This window comes from Orycteropus afer, unplaced genomic scaffold (genome assembly GCF_000298275.1).
Source record: "Orycteropus afer afer isolate SDZICR_OR568_19922 unplaced genomic scaffold, OryAfe1.0 scaffold00075, whole genome shotgun sequence".
NCBI classification, from domain to species: Eukaryota; Metazoa; Chordata; class Mammalia; order Tubulidentata; family Orycteropodidae; genus Orycteropus; species Orycteropus afer.
In genome coordinates, this window is record NW_006921662.1 from 3,528,016 (window position 1) to 3,552,427 (window position 24,412).

At 36.7% G+C, this 24,412-nt stretch overlaps 1 protein-coding gene across 1 annotated transcript; it reads right to left on the bottom strand.

Annotated features, from left to right (window-relative positions):
- Nucleotides 1-3,688: 3,688 nt before the first annotated feature.
- ATP6V1G3 (ATPase H+ transporting V1 subunit G3) lies at nucleotides 3,689-23,322 on the bottom strand. Its single transcript, XM_042780983.1, has 4 exons — nucleotides 23,241-23,322; nucleotides 14,959-14,979; nucleotides 9,879-9,979; nucleotides 3,689-3,862 (listed from the first exon to the last, which is right to left on the bottom strand). The coding sequence occupies exons 1-4, from the start codon at nucleotides 23,320-23,322 to the stop codon at nucleotides 3,689-3,691; spliced, it is 378 nt and encodes a 125-aa protein (XP_042636917.1).
- Nucleotides 23,323-24,412: the final 1,090 nt, after the last annotated feature.

Sequence of the window (24,412 nt, forward strand, 5' to 3'; positions counted from 1 at the left end):
TGGTTGATTGTAAGGTGATCTAGGATGGTCTCATCTGGGATGTTTCAAAACTGGATGCTCTGCAACTTCTGGCCAAATCTATTCTACTAGCTCTGTCCATCTAGAATGTGATTATTGAGGCAATTCTTGACAGTGTGTATACTTGCATACTAACAGAGAGAAAAACATTTTAACTTTTCTATTTCTCTTCAATCCTGCAAATCATATCATTTTGTTTCCAGATACAATGGAAATGAATAAGTACTTACTGCAGTGATTTTTTTCATTTTGGAGTTTCTTATTTTGCACCAAGTCAAAACCAGGATAGAAAAACATATAAATATGCTTATTTTCTGTGTGGAGAATAGTGTGGAAAGAGATACACTTTATGATAAATATATGTGCAAAAACAGTCAACGTTTTTAGGGAAGTGAGAATGCTATCATAGATAAGCTCTGAATTATTTAACTTCTTTTCATATGTAAATAAAGTAAAGCCTGGCCTCTCTACCATCTGTGAGAGTTCCTGGAAAATGACTCATTCATTCAGCAAAGATATGAATCCATATTTGAATGTAAAAAAACTGTGAGCTGCATAGAATCCAGGATGCTGGGACCGGTAGGGACTCCTGCTCATCCAATGTTGAGAAGAGAAGTGGGGTCATTGAGAAGTTAACAGCTATGACAGAATTGGATGAGGAAACTATAAGGAAAAACTATAAGTTGAAGGAACAATTAATTTCCCTCCCCAATCAACCTTGTGGAATAGGCTAGTTTTGAATTTATTTATACATTAACTTTATCATTACTTACTGCTTACTATATGAATATATGATTATTGTTCTTTAAAAGTGGTTTGATTTAGTATGTAAAATTAAAGGTGAAAGGGTCTATAGAGATCATTTAGTTTAACAGCACTGTATAAAATAAAACATCAAAAAATATCTAAGACCCAGAGAGGTTGAGTGAATTGCCAATAGTCAACAGCCACAAGTCAACACAGGCTGTTTGTTGACACCAAATCCTCTGCTGGCATGGCACTTTCTTTAGCTCTGAGAACCATCCTATACTGACTTTAGCTTCTAAGAAATTTAGGGCCTAAGAAATTATCCTTTTTACTTTGCAGATTTGGTATTTATTATTCATCTGGGTGTTCCAGATAATATTTATGAGATTTTATATCCAGGAAATTAATATCTAAATGATTTTCATGTAAGTCACAAAACTAAATTCTATGTAATTTAAGGCAAATTCCATGGCTATGTTTTTCAGATTGACCTTTTCACATGATAACATTTCAACTGTGCAATTTTACTCGTTGTGTGACATATCTCAGCTCTGTAGGACAGAGTAATTGTGTTCTCCAAATTTGTGTGGAGGTTTTTGGAGGATAGTTTACTTGACCATTCTCTTGACCCACTCCCAAAACTATGGGACAATATTACTAGGAAAGTTTGATACCCTTCTCTTCATTAATTGGAGCATCATTTTTTGTTCTCATAAATGGAGAAATCTACTACATAAAAACAATGAACTGCTTTATTTGCATTTCCTTGCTCTAAATGCTGGGAAAATTAAGAAATTATTGAAATTCAAATTTTCTTTCACTTACCTAATATGAATACATGCTTAAATATTTACCAAATGTTAGCTTGTCCGTTAAGGGAAACAATGATACCAACTATGTAAAACAATGGTCAATTGCTTTATATTATTCTGGTTGTTGTTAGGTGCTGTCTAGTCATCTCTGACTCATAGAGACCCTAGATTAGATTATTAATATAATACTATTTGGAATTGAGTATATGAATATTTTGGTAGCAGTTAAACTTTGCTTATTATCTTTTTTTTTTTAACTGAAATTAAAATTTGTCTGTATATATTGCTTGAAAATCAAAGAGTTTATAGTACCCAGGATTCTTAATGCTATAGATACAGAAACTTTTCAGGGCGGCAGTATGGTGAGTATTTAAGAGTATTCAAGAGTGAGAACACTGGAGTTCGATGGCAGTATTTGAAACCCAGTGCTGCCATTGTTACCCAAGTGACTCTACGCAAATTCCTTAATCTCTGTTTCCTAACTTGTAAAATGGAGGCTAATAATTCCTACACAGTAGGATTGAGATAAAATAAATATTGCACTTACAAAGTACTTCAAAAACTGCCATTGAGTCGATTGTGACTCATAGCTACCCTCATTGGGTTTCCTAGCCTGTAAAATCTTTATGGAAGCATCATCTTTCTTCTGTGGAGTGTCAGGTGGGTTCCAACCACTGACCTTTTGGTTAGTGGCCAAATGTCTTAATTACTATACCTCTAGAGCTTGTTACAAACTACCTGGTACTTAACAAATATTTAGTTCATTTTCCTGAATATAGGGCTAATGGCATACTAACTTACCTAGTATATCCCTTGAAAATTAAAATTTTTTTTTTTACTGTGTGTGTGCGCTTAAGTCAAAACATCACATCTATTCTAGCAGCTTATTAAATTATCATATTATAATTTACATTTTTTCTTTTTAAAAATATACTTGAAAGGTAATAATATCTGGTTAGTTGGAGTTAGGCAGAGAAGATGGGATAGTTATGGAACACATTGTCTGTTAATGTATTTTTAAGGTATAAAAATACTTTGCAAATTTTAAATTGCTCTGATGTAAAGAAAAATTTGTCACTTTAATTTTTGGCTATGGTGTATACTTGCATATTAGGGAAGATTTAATATAATAACACTCAGGGGAAAATCGTGAGCCTTTGAAATGTATCAGAAAGATTACAGCATCTTCAAAGGGAAACTAGGCATTGACTAATTCTCCTATTCTTGGTTTTCTACATCTCAATGGTTTGAATCTTTCATTGTTTTTGAGCTATGTCGCAACTCTGCAGATAATTGAGAGTAATGAAAATGATTCTTGTCCATAGACAGGCAAATTAATTCTGTCAGGAAGGACAATTGATTTTCCTCACAACCAACCCTATGGAGGAAGCCAGTTTTGAATTTACTTGTAAATCAGTTTTATCATTTTTAGAGCTTATTATGTGTGTGTTTGTATATTCATATAAATATATATTATATGTGTGTATATGCAATACATATATATGTATTATATGTGTGTATACACACGTACAAACACTCATGCATACATAAATTATAAAATACTTTTATGTGTATTGTATATATGATGTAAAGACAATTCTTAGAATATATACATAATCTATATATATTATATATGTGCAATTCTTTTAATTGGTCTTTCAACTTACTGGTTTCCTCCTTTATTAACAAGTTAACTAAAATCCTTGACATATGTTCATTATTCATCTATGTGCAAGTCATGATTATGCTCTTCTAAAAATTGTATTATAATAAGCCCAACTAAGAGTACATTTGCTAAATTAATAAAAAGAAGAAATTTTAAAAAGACACTGAAAACTGTTAAGACCATGTTTTTCTGCTAAATGTCAAAAAACATTTTACTCTACATTCTTACTTTTCTCCAAGTTACAAGATAAGTTATACCTATTTCCAGGAAAGCTATAACAATTAGTTTTTTGTTTTTAATTCAATGCCAATGTGCACACTATGTCACACTGAAATAAATGGATACCAATAAATTTAAGATTAACATTTTAAATTCTTTAATGAAAACTTAAAGGCAAAAGCAACCAGGCAGCACACATACACCTTTATTGAAGACTGATGCTTGTTTAGTTAGTGGGTCTGTAGTTCACGTGGATTTCTGGTTTCATGTCATAGACCATGTTCAGAAGCTGGTTCATCACACTTTCTGTGAATTTCTTGTAGCTTCCCTTCAGTTCTTGTATCTTCTCTAGTGTTTGTGTTTCTATTTCTTCTGCGAGATTACTCTGAGAGCCCATTATCTAACAAAACAAAACAGGTAGAATTCACTACACCGCACATTGTATTAATGAGCCCCGGTGACACAATGGTTAAACACACCAGTGGCTCCCGGGAAGGAAAAAAAAATCAGGCAATCAGTTTCCATAAAGATTTCAGCCTAGGAAATCCTGTGGGCCACTTCTGCTCTGTCCTCTGTGATCCCTATGAATCAGAATCAACTCAACTGCATGTGCAACAGCAACACATGCCGTATAAAAATTTAATTATTTCTTTAAGTTAAATTTGCTTTGGTCTGTTTGTCAATCATTATTCAATGGTGCACATATTGTATTTTACCAGAATATTCTCAGAGAATGAATAAGATCGTTAATACTGTGAGTGGGATGGATAAGCTTTTTTTAAAAAATGGAAGCTGTCAGTGGCCTGTTATTTCCATTTCTAAGTTGATTTAGTATTAGAGATTAAATTAAATTAAATTAAAGCACTTGGGGTTGTGGAAGGCTGTGGTCTGCACTGGGAGCTCTAACTCCATTTTGAAGCTTGGCATAAGTTTCAGATGCCATGTAGGTTCTTTCTGACCATCAAACCAGCATTGTGGCTGTGCACAGACAAATTCTAGGACAAACCTCAAAAAAACAAAACCAAGCTCACTGCCATTAAGTGGATTCTGACTCATAGTGACCCCTGCTTGGTTTCCCAAGTGAGATCTCTGCATAAGTAGATTGCTCAGTCTTCCTTCCAAGGAGTGACTGGTAGGTTTGAACCACCAGCCGACTGGTTAGCAGTCAAAGGCCTTAGGCACTACACCACCAGAGCTCCCAGGACAAACCTAGAGAGGGACAGTTTGCCTTCAAGAGGAGTATGGTTTAAAATAGATTATGTTCACACTAAGAACTAGAGAACTTTCTTGGGTGTGTTCTTTTCTGATTTAAATTAAGGTTGGGGTCTTGGTGGTGTTTGGCAGCCATGTTTTGTCGAAAATAGGCTGCATGGTCATGAGTCACAGCCTGTCTGGACCACCCCTTAGCCAGGTAGTCAAGTTCCAGAACCAATCCTGCAATCCTTTCCTATCTTCAGTGCCCAATCATGGTCTTTCCCCTTTTCTGTAGTCCTGCCTGCAACAGTGACAGATTGATCTGCCACCAATCATGATTTTGTGATGATTCTTTTTTTCAATCATATATAATTAAACGCATGGCCGTGACTCAGCAGGCTCCATTCAGCTTTCTGTACTGTGTACATGCTGATGGTTTCCCTCATCCTGGATGATTGTCTTTGTTTTGTCTTTGTCCTGTCCATTAATAAGTGTATTGAACCTCTTTGAATCTGGGGTCTCTTTTCCCCTTTTATAACTTTCACATAGTACAAATTGAATACAAGTTTATAACCATTATGCCATGTTCTAATGATTTTTTAGTTCATGTTTTGATGCATTTATAATAACATCCATTTAGTTTCAATATCTTTCCTATTTACTTCATGAATTACAAATCTAGCAAATAAAGTTGAAAGTAGCAGTAAATCTATTTTTTGCTAGTTTTTAAAGAGTAAATAACTGATTGGTCTGTTTTTAAAATTCATTATTTGAACTGATTATATCAATATACTATTTCCCCCTCCCCCCCAAAAAATGCATAGCTGCTATATGCCTAGTAAGATACTTTTACATATACAGACATGTCTTTTGGGACAATAAATATAACATTAAAAATTTTAGTGTACATTGAATTTGTCCTAAATTGAATTATAATTTTAGACAGTTTAATATTTCTTTTGGATTGCTCTTTAATTGCTAGTGATTGCCAATATTTTTCCTTGTCTTCTCTGTTTCTCTGAGTGAAGGTCATCTATCAAGTTTGACCAAAATGTTTCACCAAGGAAGTTAAGGATGTACAGGAATTTTGCAGTGAAACTCTTTGTAAAGTTATCCTTTGTTAAAGCAAACAATCAGCTCCAAATTTACCTCCTTTGTAAACTTGTTTCTTAAAAGGCACTGCTAAGGCCAGACAAATGGTTATTTGTATATTTTTCTCTTCTGTGACCATATAGAGAGGACATGCATTTCATTTAATCCAGGAGGCTCCACTAATGATTGATTTCACCTTCAGGGCTGTTACACTATTCTAAATTCTACAATCCACTTGATCTTTCTAGGTCCTAAGCTTGAAATCTAATGCGATTGAGGTTATTGGGTTCAAGTTCTCTCCTGTTTATAGCCCAGATGATAGGGCTTCCCACTTCAAAGAAAATAATTTTGAGAACATATAGCTTCTAAGCCATGAAATAACTTTTACAAGATAACATTTTGGTAAATGGGTATTCAAGAAACAGAAATATATGGATTGAATTTCCCTTGGTAAGATGTTTAAAAGTATAAGTGAACTACTTATCAAGATGTTGTTGTTGTTATGTGCCATGGAGTCGGATCTGACTCATAGCAATACCTCCTTAGGTTTCCGAGGCAGTATGACTATGGAAGTAGATTGATTGCCCCATCTTCCTTCCCAGGAGTGGCTGGTGGGTTTGAACCACCAACCTTCCAATTGACAGTCAAGTGCCTTAGGCACTATGCTACCAGAGCTTTACCAAACTCAAAAATCTTGGAGGTTCTACCAAATTTTTATTTTTCCCTCCTAGACCCAGTGTCTTCAGTGGTTGAAAAACTAGATGATAAATTGACTTATTTTTCTTTGGAGCACTGTTTTATTAATAATTAAATAATTATTAATAGGCTAATTGAAGGAGGTCTGGTAGCATAGTGCCTAAGGCACTTGACTGTGAAGCAGAAGGCTGGCAGTTCAAACCCACCAGCCACTCCTCAGAAGGAAGGTTGGGCAATCTACTTCTGTAGTGATACCGCCTCGGAAACCCAAGGAGAGTCGCTATGAGTATGGTCCTACTCGCTGGCACATAACAACAACAAGAACAACAATTTAAGAAGCTTTGTGCGTGACTTTGGAAAAGTTCATCTCAAACTCAGATTCTTTATATTTAAAACAGGGATAACATTGTTGTATAAAAGACCAGATTCATGAATGTAAAGTGTCTAGAGTGGTGGGATCCCAGAGAAATACAGGCAATCATTGGGTTATGAAAGAGATCCATTCCTAAGTGTGTTTTTAAGTCAAATTGGTAAGTAAATTGAAACAGGTGCACATGGTTCTTGGCAATCTACTTCTGTAAAGATTTACTGCTTTGGAAACCCAAAGGGGGTCACACTGAGTTGGAATCCACTCGATGGCAGTGAGTTTTGTGTGTGTGTGTGCAAGAAAAAGGCACTCTGGAGGCATAGTGGTTAAATCATTCACCTGCTAACTGAAAGACTGTTGGTTTGAACCCACCAGCTGCTCTGCAGGAGAAAAATGAGGTAGTCTGTTTCCATAAATATTTAAAAGCTTGGAAACGCTGTGGCACAGTTTTACTCTTTCCTGAGGATCACTATGAGTTGGAATGTTCCCATAAAGACTGAGTAAAACTGACCCATAGAGTTTCCAAGGCTGTAAATCTTTACGGAAGTAGACTGCCTCATCTTTCTCCCACAGCACGGCTGGTGGGTTAGAACTGTGACCTTTTGGTTACCAGCCAAATGCTTTAACCAGTACACCCCCAGTGCTCCTGTAGCACTGACAAGAGGCAGAAAACTGGCTTCTTTGGTCTCCTCTAAGACCTCATCTTGCCCTGGGTTATTGATGATAAGATTGAACTGGAATAGCAATATGCCTGCCTATGGTAGTCATGCCAAGGAAGGAAGATTGGTGTCAGTGGTTTTACAGTATGCTTGAAGTAGTGGAGACCTAGACATGTGTACTTTGTGAGCTTTTGATCAAATAGCTGTCAAATTGACTTAGAGCACTGATTATGAGAGCAGTGAGGAGTTTTAATTATTGTCCAAAGCAGACAGCAACTATTCTGAACCAGCTGTAAATCTTCTAAGATTCTTCTGGAGAAATATTTCAAGATTTAATCCAACCATTTCCTGAAAGTATATTCAGTTTTGTTATTACATAAAAGTAGAAGTAAATTTCATACCAACAGTAGCAGCCTACATAGGATAATCAAACATGGTTAGGGTCAAGGATGCTTATTTTCTCAGGTCCTAGTATGCCATGGTTATGATAGCCTCAACAGGAAAGATAAAGGCCAGAAGAAATGTTTAGGTACTCATTCTTTCAACAAATATTTATAGAGCACCTACTATAGACTAGACTCTGTTCTATTGTCTAGGATAACAACAGAGAACATAACAAAGAGCCTGCCCTTTTGGTGCTTAGATGCAAAAAGGAAAGGTGAGCAATAAGCAAGAAATGTAAATATATATTATTGTATCAGATAGTGATAAATGTTCTGAAGAAAGAGTAAGGACTATAATGGGCTATTATTGTCCTTTATTTATAAAAGATACAATTTTAGGCAAGGTGATCAATAGAAGTTGTTGATAATTGAATAGAGATGTATGTGTCTTAGAGAAGAGGATTCCAGGGAGAAGGATAGCATGTGCAAAGGTCCCATGGTAGCAGCTTCATGCCTAGTCTGTTTGGGGAACAGTAAGAGGACCACTATATCCAGAATAGAATGAGTAAAGTCAAGAGTGGTAGGAAAACTGATTTGAGAGGTAGCCTAGAGAAGGGCCAGATATGCCATGTACAGACTTAGGATTTCTTTTTTCAAATATTGTTGTTGTTGTTAGGTTCTGTTGAGTCAATTCTCTCTTATATGACCCCATATGATAGAGTAGAACTGCCCAATAGGGTTTCCTAGGCTGTAGTCTTTACTACAGATCACCAGGTCTCTCTCCCGTGGTTCCATTGGGTAGGTTAGACCCACCAATTTTTCAGTTAGAGCTGAGCACTTAACTGTTGCACCACCAGAGCTCCATAGAAGACTTTATTCTTGCTGAGTGGTCAATTTTATTGTAGCAAGGACTCCATATTTGAAGTAGGACCTTCCTGGAAAAGTTTTCCTACCATGGGGTCCAATTTACCTGAGCTCTAGTAGCATAGTGCCTAAAGCACTTGACTGCTAACCAGAAGGCTGGTGGTTCAAACCCACCAGCCACTCCTCGGAAGGAAGGTGGGGCAATCTACTTCTGTAGTGATACCGCCTGGGGAACCCAAGGAGGAGTTGCTATGAGTCGGGTCTGACTCCATGGCACACAACAACACATGAGCTTATTTACTACCACACAGATAAAAGCTGTAAACAGAGAGATTTCAAACTGCTTGTGGTTCATTTTGCAATGTCTGACTTTGCATAGAATTTTATTTGTATTTTTAATGAGGTAAAAAGAAAATATCATATAAACTTAACTTATGACATTTGGAGTTTAATGATTTCTATTTTTTTTTTTTTTTTTTGGTTCATGGTATGGCATGGAAAGGAGGGTATTGACTCTGAAATTTCCATGCATTTGTTTTTACTGTAAACTTCAGATATTTAAAAACACTGGTGTAGGAAGAAGTGTTTCTTCACACTTTTATGAACCATTTCTTGAATGAAACTAATTAGTTGAAAAGAAAATAGTAAAGACTTAGCAGAAGGCTTTTCAGCAATATTTACTTTGGTCATTTATAAATCTGAGTCCACAAAAGAAAACGTGGCCTAACAAATACAGTGTATAACTTAGCGCCCAACATTTTTTATTTTCTCTGCTGGCAAATCTCTATAGACAAAACATGTTTTCTGGGATTCTCTTCATACTACAATGTCAATGATCTGTAATAGGAAAGATTCTTTAACCAATCCCTTCAATTTACATATTTAAGAATATAATTTTCAATATATATATTAGATAATAATTATTGTTTTCTTCTTTTTAGAACAAATAAAAAATACCTTGCAAGTAAAAATGTAAAACCAATAATTCTGTCATGTTTAAAATAGAGTATTTGGTTTGATGCTACCTTTGGTTGACCGATCTGTGCTCAGTCTCAGTGTTTCCCCTGTTCCCCCCACTCGGATATTCTGTATTACACTTTATGTATATTAACATTTTATAATTTATGTTGCATAAAAATCATTGGTGAGCTTGTTACTTACTTTAGATTGTTTCAGCTGAAACTCTTTATCTTTCTGCATTCGGAACTGGTCAATTTCTGCCATTGCTTCTTCCTTGGCTTGTTTTAATCTCTTCCCTTTTCCTGAAAATTACCAGTGGCATAGAAAGGAATGATGCTTCTTTTTAGTATGCATTGGATTTCAAACTTGATTTTAAAAGATGGATAAAGTGCACTTTTTTATGATGCTTTTCTCTTGAGTAGCATATTTCATTAAAAAAAAAAAACATTAATAGACATGTTGAAAAAATTTCTTATTTTTTCCATTGGATTCTTTAAAACATGGAAATGACAACTTTGTTTCACCCGTATGTATTTGAATAAAATATCTTCTCATTTATTCACAGGACTAACAGTCAGAGAACAGATTTTATCTGTCACATACTTGAAAAGACATTCTGTGGTCAGATTTTCTGTTCTGATTTGCAGCCAGGAATCCTTCAGTCTACACCAACTGGATCCTATTTAACACTGGCAGAGCTCCAAAGCCTCTACAAACATGTAACTCAGACTCTATCAGACTGACTTACCATTTTTTCAAAACATTTTATTGGGGTTTCTCCTTACCATTTGTTGACTCTAGAATGTCTGATTAAGCCCCACAACACATCAAAGTAGATTGTTTTTTGTAGTAGTTTTCTCTGAGGGGGACTTGAAAGTGGTTGTAAAACCAATTGTTTTTAATGGTTAGGAGATTTAGTTAAGTAGCCCCTTTCTTTTATTAAGAGCAAAGGTGTAAGTAAGCCCTAAGCCATCAGACAGCAATGCACATGAAAGTTTCAGACATATGCAAACTTGTGGGGATCGTTAGCTAAGCACAGAACTGCTGGTCAACCAGAATAAGTTTTGGGGGTTAATGCTAATTTTAATTGCTTCTATGCCCCCACCTCCCACTACATTTAGGGTGTTAGGTACTAACCTTTTGTGATCATTAAAACTTTAAAGAAAGTCTGAACTATATTAAAATTCTTTTTTTTTTCCTCTGATTTTCTGTTAAATACCTCCATTCTTTTGTCCATTTATTTTCTTTTCTCTAATAACGTCTGATAAACTTTTGCTTATAATTTTTTTGTTTATAACTTTTGTTTGTATATTTTCTTTTCTCTGATAATGTCTGTTAAACTTTTTATCATTAGGTAGCATTATGATATCTATTTATCATCTAGCTACATTTTTTATAGACCTTTGTGATCTTTGAGGATAGAATGTTTCTAAATTTGTCTTCCCCATAGTCATTCTACATTATATGGAAAAAGATGTATTCACTGAGTTACAAATGGAAATGTGTCTCTTTTAATGCCTGTCATCCTTGACTGGGACTGGGTAAATTTCATCCAGAACAGATATTTAGCTCTACCTTTACTTTCTTAAAAGGAGCTCTTGTGGTGGTTAAAACAGTTCTCCCTTGTCCTATAGAGTAACTATGAGTTAGAATGAACTCAATGGCAATAGATTTGGTTTTGCTTTTTGGTTATACTCTTTAAGGAAAAAAAGGAGCTCTGGTGGTGCAGTTACTAAGACATTTGACCGCCAACTGAAAGGTTGGTGGTTCAAACTCACCAGCTTGGAAGGAAGATGAGGCAATCTACGTATCTACTTCTGTGAAGATTTGCCTCCTCAGAAACCTAGAGGGGGTCACTATGAGTCAGAATTGACTGAATGGCAGTGGGTTTTTTTTTTTTTTTTTTTTTTGGTAGTGTGGTGGTTAAAACACTTCTACTCTGTCCTATGGGGGTCACTATGAATTGAAATGGACTAAAAGGCTTTGGGGGTGGAGCTACTTTCTTTAAGGTGCTCTGATGGTACAGTGGTTAAAGCATGTCCTTTGTAACCAAAAGGTTGGCAGTTCTTACCCATCAGTTGCTCTGCAGGAGAAAGATGAGGCAGTTTGCTTCCATCAAGATTTACAGCTTTGGAAACCCTATGGGGCAGTTCTACTCTGTACTATAAGTTTGCTGCGGGTAGGAATCAACTCAATGGCAGTGGATTTTACTCTCTTTGGAGTCCTTCAGTGATACAAATGGTTAATGCACTCAACTATTCATGTAAAAGTTGGATGTCTGAGTCCACACAGAGGCACCCTGAAAGAAGGTCCCAGTGATCTACTTCTGAAAAATCAGCCACTGGAAACCCTGTGGAGCACAGTTCTGCTCTGATGGAATCTCCATGAATCAGAGTTGACTCCATGGCAACTTGTTTTCTGTTCTTTTCTTTCTTTTTGTCTGTTTATTTTTGGTCAGTCTCTTTAAAATTAAAGACCTGGTGCAAACTAATGCTTGTCTGATTCTTGATCCTTAACGGAACATGAATAGCAATACTTACCTTCTTCCTACTTACTGCTCATTACCATTTTGTATATACTAATATCTTTGTTCTCTACAATTCTAATCATTTTGTGACAACCAAACACATACTCTTCAAAGACACACTCTGTGAGTAGAGCAAATAGATGTCATGTTAGTAGGGAAAACTATCTCTTGATGGACAACCCACTTTCCTATCACTGTCTATCATTAACACTGGGAGAAAAATACTTCTAAGATATATGAACATTTGCTTAGAAATAATGAGTGCATGTTGTTGTTGTTATGTGCTGTTGAGTCGTCTCCAACTCATAGCGACCCCTCCTTGGGTTTCTGAGGCAGTATCATACGGAAGTAGATTGCCCAAACTTCCTCCCGAGCAGTGGCTGGTGGGTTTGAACTGCCAACTTTCTGGTTAATAGTCAAGGGCCTTAAGCCCTACACCACCAGAGCTCCCCTAGTGAGCACATAGAATACATTAACTTTGAAACCAACATGTTGTGGTATGAAAATGGAGAATACTGATGTTTTATGAGATTTATTTTATAAAATAATTACGTATTCTATGTACTCATTGTGCAAAGAATACATAATTATTTTATAAAATAAATCTCATGAAATATCAGTATTCTCCATTTTCATTGTATAACATGTTGGCTTCAAAGTTAAGATGCTGAAACACATTAAAACAAAACAAAATTAAAAAAAAACAAACAAGCAAACAAACAAACAAAAAAAAAAACAGGAAAAGCTTTGTGTGCCCTAGCCCTGAACAGAATCTAGTTCTCTTCTAAGAGACAGTGCATTAGCTCCATCACACAGTGACAGGCTCGGAGTGTGCCTGTGATTCCCCCCATCATGGCACCAGTCACCTGCTGGTTCTCATTCAATTAAATAGGAGAGCCACAGGGAAATTGCTGCTGGCACAGCAATTTTCTGGATAAACTCAGCAGCTGCCACTGTGTGAGAGGCCGCATATGTTATACCTGATTTAATCCAGTGGAACAAACTAGAGTCTAAAGCTCACTGTTCTGCTAGAGGTGAAGCAAAATGCATACAACACACCTATATCTTATTACTCTGTGTATGAAGTATTCCAAATTTAAAGATTGTACCTCTTTCTTCTTAAGCATCAAAAGTAGGGCTGCTATGAACAGAAAGGAATTGATATTCTTATTTCTCAATGATTTTTGTATAAAACACAGGCAGGTGACTATGGGGGACAGTTCAGGTTTCAAATATGACAATCTAATATTTAGTCCCAAAGTTCATACAAGGACATATAAGCATATCAGAACAAATGTTCTGATTTTTGGTTTAAAAAATGTGACCATCTTATGAATTTTGATTTTAAATCATGCTAAAGCTGGAACTGCAGAGTGGTGCAAGAAAGGGCAGTTTTCATTTATTCATTATTCATTCAGCATTCATTGGACACCTCCTTTATATTATGTATAGAGCTAGAAACAGGGTAGAGAAATACATAGGACATGATCCTTGCCCCTGCTCAGCAGAAATGCAGTGCCTTGTGGAAATGTGTACATAGTACTCCAGCTCTGAAGAGAAAAATTATATAATATATAAATTGTGGAGAGTACACAAACTCAATGGAAAATAATGAAATGTAAGTCTTGATTTTATTTGTTCTGTGACAGTTAAAAACCACAATATTTATATCTAAGGCATTTGACTGCTAACTAGAAGCTGGTGGTTCAAACCCACCAGCCACTCTTCAGAAGGAAGATGGAGCAATCCAGCAATCCACTTCTGTAGTGATACTGCTTCGGAAACCCAAGGAAGGGTCGCTATGAGTTGGATCCGACTTGATGGCAGTTTTTTTTTTTTTTTTAATTAAAATTCTGTAGAATCTGTGTTTCCTCTTTTTCCCTCAATTTAGTCATATTATACCTTATGTGACTAGAGTAAGCCAGAAATGTAAATAAATAGACCAAGATTTGTAGAATGGGGGCCAGGGAAGGCTACTGGGAGGGCTCAGGAAAGGCTTCTGAAGAGGTCACCATTAAGCTGAATAGGGTTGAGTAGACTTATTAGCCAGGAAAGCAATGGGGGTGGATAGTTCATTTGGGGGATTATAAAAAGTCAAGACCATTCTTTCTAAGATATTTTTAAGGACTTTGTGAGCAGTTCCATGCCATGTTTATCGAGATATATGGCTTTCTATGCAGACATGGCCTACATTCAGAAAGCCATTATTGAGATATATCCTATAGGATGATTTGTGGAGAGTGAGGGAGGGGAAAACAGTGTTTGGGTTGGCTTCCAGATGATTTGAGTAGAGAGGATGATTAAATATTCAGTTTGGGTAGGTTAAAGCTGAACTCTGTGTGGAAACAGAGGAGACAATGCTCAGAGATGAAACTTTCCTGGTTTTCTGGATAGCAGAGGCCAAGTGAACTGAATGTCTCAAGATGCAAGTGAGCTCTTAAGACCCAGAGAAACCTATTGTGATACTTGGATTGCTGACTTTGTTCTGGAAGGTTTTATTTTTGTGTTGTTTGCTTGTTTGTGAAAGATGGACTTTTCACTTATCTTAGAAAATGAAAGCAAACTCAATTAGTTGCCATTGAGTCAATTCTGACTCATGGTAAGCCCATGTGTTACAGAGTAGAATTGTTGCACAGAGTTTTCTTGGCAGTAATTTTTACAGAAGCAGAGGGCCAGGCATTTCTTCTACAGGACCACTGGGTGAGTTTGAACTGCCCACCTTTAGCTTAGTAGCCAAGAGCAAACCATTTGTACCACTTAGGGACCCTGTATCATCTCAAAAGTGAATTAAAATTCTGTGCTAGGCACCATATCTATAAGAAATTAGAAGCTTTGTGACCTTAAGCAAGTTATTTAGTTTTTCTGACTTTGGATTTTTTTTGCCTATAAAGCAGATTTAATAATGAATTACAAAGAGTCATTATATGGACTATGCATATGAAGTATTTGACAAAACAAGTTACTCATTTTCATCATGATTAGGAAAACAGGGCCAATTCCTGGGATATTTTTGTTAAGAAGTAAGATGTGAGTTTGAGGGGAAGTCCTCAGACTGTCACTAGAAAAGTCTCTGTGGACTTCCTTGAAGATGTTCCCGGAGGGTCCCAATGGGCAGGTGGACAGAGAAGTTTGGAATCCAAGACAATAGCCTGAAATTGAGACAGAGATTTGGATGTCAGTCATCTCGGTTTGCATATGTGATAGCTATAGCAATAGGTTTCAGAATGAAATAAAGAGAGAGCATATACAATGGTCTTCAGTATGGATTACACCTCAACATAAAATAAAAATTCTCATAACTGGACCAATAAGCAGCATCATGATAAATGGAGAAAAAGTTGAAGTTGTGAAAGATTTCATATTACTTGATTCCAAAATTAATACCAACGGAAGCAGTGGTCAAGAAAATAGATGACATATTGCACTAGGCAAATATGCTGCAAAAGACCTCTTTAAAGTGCTGAAGAGCAAAGATATCTCTTTGAAGACTAAGGTCCGACTAACCTAAGCCATAGTGTTTTTAATTGTTTCATATGTATGTGAAAGCTGGGCAGTGAATAAGGAAGACTGAAGAAAACTTGATGCTTTTGAGTTGTAGTGTTGGCAAATACTAAAAGTACCAAGGACTGCCAGAAGAACAAGCAAATCTGTCCTGGAAGATGTGCACCTGGAATGTTCCTTGGAAGCAAGAATGGCCAGACTTCGACTTACCTACTTTGGTCATGTTGTCAAAAGGGACCATTCCCTGGAGAAGATATCATGCTTGGTAAAGTGGAGGGTCAGTGAAAAAGGGGAAGGCCCTCAACAAGATGGATTGACACAGTGGCTGCATCAATGGGCTCAGGCATAGCAAGGATGGTGAGACTGTCCCTGGACCAGGCAGTGTTTTGTTCTGTTGTACATAAGGTCTCCATGTGTTGGAGCTACTCAATGGCAGCTAACAACAACATATAGAATGAGTAGAAAAGAGCGCAAAGGTCCTTACCTCAGTCAATAACAATAGCTAAGGAATGATAAAAGGAAGAGGAGCTTCACAAGGAGGCTTAGAAAGCGATCAGAGTAGTAGGGAAACTAAAAGAGAAAAGCGAACATTCCATGAAGGATATGACCAACATTATCAAATGCTTCATAGAACTCAAATAGAAGTATTTAATCAATCAATATAACTTAATATCTACTATATCTTTATGGAAGTAGATCACCCCTCTTCCTTCCGTGGAGCAGCTGGTGAATTTGACACTATTCTAGATCTCAAAATAAAACAAAATCCTTCCAAAACCAAACTTATTGCTGTTGATTCCAACTCATAGTGACTTTAAAGTCACAAAAGAACTGCTCCATCAGGTTTCCAAGGCTGTAATCTTTATGGAAGCAGACTGCCACATCTTTCTTTTTCTGAGTGGCTGATGGGTTTGAAGAGCTGACCTTTCAGTTAGCAGCCAAGCACTTAAATGGTAAAAATCAAACAGACAATCCCTGTTCTCCTAGAATTTCCATTCTAGGAGCAGAAATATAAATAAAAAAGCAGACACTGGTGTATAATATGGCAGATGATGATAAATACTATGAAGAAGAATGAAGGATCATAAAGGGATAGAGAGTGATGATGGTGGGTGCTCATCTAGACAGGCCAGGGAAAGACTCTCAGATAAAATGAGATGAGCTGACACCTGAAGGAAGCAAGACAACTAGTCATGCAGCTATCTGAGAGGGAAGAGTGTTCCAAACAGAGTGAAGAGCAGGTTCCAAGGTCCTGAGGTGGGAGGGTATTAGGCATGCTCAAGAAACAACAAATATACCTGTGTAGCTGGAGCAAAGCCAGCAGGGTGGTTGAACGTGAAGAGATACTATCAAAGACGTAACAGTGAGGCCAGTTCATATAGAGCTCATAGGATATGGTAAGGATTTTGCCTATGAGGTCCTAAATCCAGGAGAGTTTTTAGCAAAGATGAGACACAATACTACCTATGATTTCCAAGGATTTCTTTGTCTGCTGTGGTGAAAATAAATTGCAGGGGAAAAAGAAGAAGCAGAAAGATCAGTTTGAAGTCTATTACAACAGTCCAGACAAATAACTGTTAAACTAAAACCAAAAAAAAAAAAAACAAACTCGCTGCCATTGAGTTGATTCCAACTCAGAGCACCCACATTAGGTTTCTGAGGTTGTAAATCTTTATGGAAGTAGATCACCCATCTTCCTTCAATGGAACAGCTGGTGGATTTGAACCCCTGACCTTCTGGTTAGCAGCTGAATGTCTTATCCACTATGCCACCAGAGCTCCTTACCAAACAACCAAGCCAAACTCACTGTTGTCGAGTCAATTTGACTCGTAGTGACCCCTCCTTGGGTTTCCAAGGCAGTATCTCTATGGAAGTAGATTGTCCAATCTTCCTTGTGAGAAGTGTCTGGTGGGTTTGAACCACCAGCTTTCTGGTTAGCAGTCAAATGCCTTAGGCACTATGCCATCAATGGATTAAAAATAGTAAAGTAGCAGTAGATATCTTTAGAAGTGGTTATATATACATTTAAAGGTAAAGCTGACAGATAAATATTAGAGACAGAGAGATGAGTCAATATGAAGACTTCACATATTTTTTGGTAAGGGAGAGTTAAGAATGAAATTTAATTGAGATGCCTATTAAATTCCTAAGTGTTGATGGTGAGAAGGATGGTATTCATATGAATCTGGAGATCAGGAAGGCTAATGGGGCTGGAAATACCAAGTTGGAGGTCATCAGTATGGAGCTGATTTGAGCCATGGGTGAGATGTGATCACCTAGAAAGTGCCTGTAGTGGATGAAGAAGAGTGGGCAGCTACTATGGCACTCACTCCAATTCATGGCAACATTTGCCATATAACAGAATGAAATGTTGCCTGTTCCTGAATCAACTTCAGAATCACCAGAATGCGAGAGTACACTATTGTGGCTATTTGCTGATTCATCCCCTGTACTTGATGGCAGTCAAATGCCAATATAAAACATTTATTTTACTAGTTTATTAAAAATCATGTCTTCATGAACCAAAATATCCACTCAAATAGTGAAGAATTTATCAAATGAAAGTGCTTATTTAGGTAGCTCAGAATATTTGCATAATTGCAAACAAATAGGTGATTAGCTGATTTTTAAAAAAAACATTATCAATTGTTAACATTGTGCATACCCACAAGAAATAATCTGGAATACTGCATGACTTAATGTAGTATCTATTTTCTGTAGAATCTCTAAGTATTTATTATGCAGTAGTGTAGTGCCTAAAGCACTTGACTGCTAACCAGAAGGCTGGCTGTTCAAACCCACCAGCTACTCCTTGGAAGGAAGGTTGGGCAATCTACTTCCATAGTGATAGTGCCTCGGAAACAGAAGGAGGGGCCGCTATGAGTCGGGTTTGACTCGAGGGCACATACCAACAACAACATATGTATTTTGTAGGAGCTCTGGTAGTGTAGTGCCTAAGGCACTTGACTGCTAACCAAAAGCCTGGCTGTTCAAACCCGCCAGCCATTCCTCGGAAGGAAGGTTGAGCAATCGACTTCCATAGTGATACTGCCTCGGAAATCCAAGGAGGGGTCGCTATGAGTCAGGTTTGACTCGGCGGCACATAACAACAACAACAACATGTGTATTTTGTAATATATGTATAATATAATATACAAGTTTAATACAAGATATGTCTTATTCTTACACATACATATATAAATGATATATGTTAAAATACTTTGTATATATATTATAATATAGATGTATAATGTAATACACAAGTGTAATATAGATCTATCTTGTATTGTAAAAAGCCCTGGTGGTGCAATGGTTAAACACTTGGCTACTAACTGAAAGGTTAGCAGGAGCTCCATGGGAGAAAAGACTTGGCAATCTGCTTCTGTAAGGTTTACAGCCTGGGAAATCCTGTGGGGCACTTCTACTGTGTTCTGTAGGGTTACTGTGGACTCAAGGGCACACGATAACAACACCCAGAAACACACACACGCACACATCTCTGAAATAAACAAGTGCACTGCCATCAAGTCGATTCCAACTCAAGCAACCCCTATTGCGTTTCTAAGGCAGTACATCTTTACGGAAGTAAGTTGCCCAATCTTCCTTCCTAGGAGTGGCTGTTGGGTTTGAACCGCCAGCCTTCTGATTAGCTGTCAAATGCCTTAGGCACTATGCTACCAGAGCTCCTTACTTTATACATAGCTATTAAAAATAAAACCAAGCATTTATTTCGTTTATAGCTTACTTATATTTTACATTTTTGACTTATATAAATATATTTACAGAAAAAAAGAGCAAGACTCAGAGATGCTAAATAACTTATACAAAGAAACCTAAGTTTTCAACTCAAGATGATACTTTTTCATTCTGCTGCTGGCCAAGCCTGTCCACAATCCAGCCCACCTCTCCTTTCAAATACTCTCTCTCTCAGTATCTTGTCTTTTTTTCTTTTAGTTTATTTTGTTGTTATTAAGAAAATACATAGGAAAATGTTCACCAATTCAACAGTTTCTGCATATATAATTTAGTGACATCGATTACATTTTTTGAGTTGTACAACCATTTACACCTTCTTGTTCTAAGTTGTTCCTCCCTCATTAACATAAACTTAATGCCCCCTAAAGTTCCTATCTAATCTCTGTCAATTTGATTCCATTTAGACTGCTCTGGTAACATAGTGTCTAAGGCATTTGACTGCTAAGCAGAAGCTTGGCGATTCAAAGCTAACAAGCACTCCAAAGAAGGAAGACTGGGCAATCTACTTCCATAAAGAAGTAGATTGGAAACCCAAAGAGGGTCACTATGAGTTAGAATCAACTTGATGGCAGTGAGTTTGGTTTTGGTTTTATTCTACCTCAATATGCCAAGCTTTCAAATGAATTTTTTTATGGACTAATGATGAAGTAAAAATATACAGGTTTATGGAGATAATGATCATCTATACCACTCATGAGTACTTCTGTGGTACAGTGGTTAAAGCATTTGGCTGCTAACCAAAAGGTTGGCAGTTTGAACCCACCATTGGCTCCATGGGAGAAAGATGAGACAGTTTGCTTCTGTAAAGATTTATAGGCTTGGAAATCCTATGGGGCAGTTTTACTCTGTTCTGTAAGGTTGCTATGAGTTGGAATGGACTCGGTAGCAGTGAGGTTGGTTTTTTTTTTTTTTTGTACTGTGATGAGCCAGTATTGTGACTCTACAGCATTTGAACAGTCAACCCTGGAAATTTTTTTTTTTTTTTTTTTTTTAACATCACTCATGTCATTATTCATTCTCTCTCTTTCTTAATGGTCAATTTATGTAGATGTCTTATCTTACCTGGGAGTTACTTAAGGAAGAATCTAGACCTACTCATCTGGAGTATACATTGATGTAGTTTCTGAAACTAGTCCCCTGAACAAACAAACCAAAGACCCAAACCCATTTCTCTCATGTCTATTCTGACTCATGGTGACACCATGTTACAGAGTAGAACTACTCCATAGAATATTCTTTACAGAGGCATATTGGCAGAACTTTCTTCTGCAGTGCCTCTGGATGGGTTTGAACTCCCAACTTTTAGGTTAGCAGTCGAGCACAAACTGCTTATGCCACCAAAGGATCTTTAGGCACCCAAAGAATCTTAATCGATTTAAATAAATATATTAAATAAAAATTAGTTACAACATACCAGGCTGTAAAATGTTATATTTTGCCATAGAATGTCTTAAGAAGTAAATAGAATGGATAGTGTAATTTAAGTTGTAACTGTAAACTGCTACTTACTAATAGCTATGTAAGAAGGCTGGCAGTTCAAATCCGCCAGCCACTCCTCGGAAGGAAGATGGGGCAATCTACTTCTGTAGTGATACTGCCTCGGAAACCCAAGGAGCGGTCACTATGAGTCGGGGCCGACTCAACGGCAAACAACAACAACAACAACATGTAAGAAAATAGGTTCTATCTAATGAAAACTGCATTGAAGTCTATGCTTTTGAAACAAAAAGCACAGAATGATACTCTCTCTAAAAAAGTTGAGTGCAGAAATTAATTGTTGAAAGTCGAAAGTCAAAATGTTTTCTAAAGTGTTCTTAAGAGTCTGGGTATTAACTGTATCTGGTTGAATGTTTTGAATATTCATGAAAAAGATCATGGTAAACTAAGAAAAAAGTATGTGTTTTAAATCGTTGGTATAAAATGAAATGAATATTCTGTACACAAATGACATAATACTTACTTTTCAACACTGACTTCTGAGGGAAGATTGCTTAAGCAGAGGGTCTTCAGTAGGGGAAAGGAGAGGAAGTTTGGCTTCTATCTTTATTATGAAATTTGAGGCTAGGTTGTCCTCAGTGACTACCACCCCAAGCAATGTGCATGATTAGCAGTATTTTTCTTCTCTAATGACTTTGAGAAAGAAGAGCATTAGAACCACACAGTAACCACACTGTGCCTAACATGGTCATTTGTTTCTTTCAGAAGGGGAAGCAAAGGTAACATAGTGATCCCTTCTTAAAATAAATTATTTTTTCTGTTCTGGAAGTTTTAAATATGGTTAAAGAAATTCGAATAAAAGGTAGGGGTGTTTCGAACAGCAGGTCTTTGCCTGCTGTGCTTTCTATAAAATTACTTTGCATTTACACCATCTTGAAGTCATTTGCATGGTTTGCTGTAGAAAAGGAAATGAAGTAGGTAAAGTTGGTTTTCATTGTCTTTCTCCTTCCTTATCTTCTCTCTCACACTGACATGGAGTCTTAAAATTTTTTTCGTTGTTGTCAGTGTGCATATTACTGAGGATTTAGAAAATCAATTTATCTTAAGAAAGGAAAATTCTGTTACTTGTGGTCCAAAAGCCCAGGGAATTGGGTAGTTCCTTTCTTGCATTACAACCTACTATTGTTTAATCTCATCTACTCTATACATATCACTCCATTCATCCATAGTTATACAAACAACATTTTAAGACAGAGCTCCTCATGTATTGAACTTGAGAATCTAGTTGCAGAGTCAGGACATAACACAACCAGGAAAAATTTAATTATTTTAGATTAAATAATGTTTTGATATGGAATAGGACAGTGGGAGAAACATAGGCCTTGGTCCCAGGGACCCAGAATTTGATTTGCCGATCTGCTGTGTATTAGTTTTTTTTTTTTTTAAATAATTTTGTATATTAGTTTTTAATAATAAACATTTTGTCAACATTGTAGTGTGCAGTGGTTAAGATCTTGGCTTGGGAATCAGCTAAACCTCATCCAAATCCTATCTCTATTATTTACCTTCTGTGGGATTTTGGGCAAGTTGCATACTAACTCTAAGCTTTAGCTTCCCCCTTGCAAAAAGAGTTGTGAGGAGTAAGTGAGATAAATGCTGAGCACAGTATCTGGCAAAATATATCTATTGCTTTTTTGACATGACAAGGGCAAATCACCAACTCTCAGTTTCTGCATACACAAATGGGGATAATACTAATAATACCTAACTTACGTGGTATTTGTGACTGTCAAAGAGAAGGGACAGGGAATTGAAATTTATTGAGAACATTCTGTGTGTATGCATAGAGACAAAATTAAATCAAAAAGTTAGAAAAATAGAATAAAATGAAAATATTCCAAATATTGACATTGAAAGCTATCAAGAAAGGAATGAGAATACAATAGTAAATGTTACCATCCCAATTTTGCAGATGAGAATACTGATGCTTACAGAGAATAGGTAATTTGCTCAAGGTTACTCGCTCATAAGTGGACTCAGTATTGAGAACATTGAGGTGGAGCAACACTAAGTTACAGAGTCAAGGTTTAAATTAAGGTCTCTAAAAGCTTCAATCCTCCAAAAGAATCTGAATTAGGAAACTTCACCTCCACTGTAGCAGTGAAGAACGGATGGCTGCGGAGCTTAAGCAAACTGGCCCAAGATCTCACAGTGAGTGGGGTGGAACCAGGGTTTGAATGGAGTTTTGCCTGATCCCAAAATACTCATCCCACTACACCATCTCTTCCTGTTAAAGAACATTTTGTGACAAACCCCTCAGAGATCAGATGGGATGAACTTACTCTTTTTTGCTTCATCTAATTTGTCCTTGGCCCTTTTTTCTGCCTGAAGGAGCTGGTGGATCCCCTGAGATTGGCTGGTCATGGTGGCATACTTCAAGCCAGGTGGCATCTATGAAACCTGAAAAGTGAAGGTTCTATTTATCCTGTTAAAAATCACTACTTAACTCATGCTGTTGTGTCAACATTGAACTCTGAACACAGCTATTTGTTCCAAACTGAAGATTGAGCCAGATAGCTGGGTCCCAAGAAAACTCTAAGGATGGAATCCAGTAAAACAAGTTATGTTAGTATGATGAAGCTAAGAGTTTATTATTTTAACTAAATTTAGTTCTTGTGTATGAAATAAGGAGACTTCAATAAGTTGGTGGCTCCACTTATTTAAAAAAATGAGTGAAATATCTTTTGGAAGATCAGCTCGTCTATTTTTCTGAGAAATATTGACTTGCTTATTGAATTTTCCTTTTACTTTACAAGATCTTTCTTTATTCTTTGTGAAGTACTACTTTCAGGTCTTTTTCTTTAGCTGTTTCTAGTATTCAACTACTTGATTCAAATTTATTAATATTTTGCTAGGAAGATTTCCTGCCTTTGTATGTAGAAAATGGATACGTTATCTCTTCCATTTATTTCCTAGGCCTTAGGTGACAGGAATGAAAAATCCTTTTGAGCACATGTACTCTCTAACAGTGTTTTATGCTCGAGTTCCAGGAAGAACAATATTAAGGGAAATAAAAACTGTAGATTTTGAAGTTAAATTAAAATGATTTAAACATGGCTTTCAGGTTACTCAATGCTTGTGCTGGGTATTATCTAAGATAGTATAGTAAGAGGCCTATTACTTGGCTCAGTTTAATCCAAGAGGAATTGGACAAATGAGAATGTTGGTCACAGTGGAGAATCATAAAATATGTTTATATGTATCTGAAATTTTTATTTGAAATGCAAAGCTACTCTTTTGACTATGGCCAAGGCTTTTTTTTTTTTTTTTCTGAAAAGATCAGCAGATTGGCATTCTACATATTATTGCCTTCATTAACTAGACCTCTTTTTATGTGTGTATGATTTTATGTGTGTCAGCCCCAGGACAACTCAAGGATGCCCAAAGCAGCAGGCCAGAAGAGCAGGAGAAAGGGGATTAAAAGCCAGGAAGCCAGACAGAGGAACAGTCAGCC

Excerpts from the sequence above, each read along its gene's own strand:
- ATP6V1G3 (XM_042780983.1), bottom strand. The coding sequence starts at position 23,322 with ATGACCAGCCAATCTCAGGGGATCCACCAGCTCCTTCAGGCAGAAAAA. Across the intron at positions 14,980-23,240 it reads ATTAGATGAAGCAAAAAAGA|ATGATACAGGGTCCCTAAGT; the intron begins GTAAGTTCATCC and ends TTCACTTTTGAG. Across the intron at positions 3,863-9,878 it reads TTCAGCTGAAACAATCTAAA|ATAATGGGCTCTCAGAGTAA; the intron begins GTAAGTAACAAG and ends TTGTTTTGTTAG.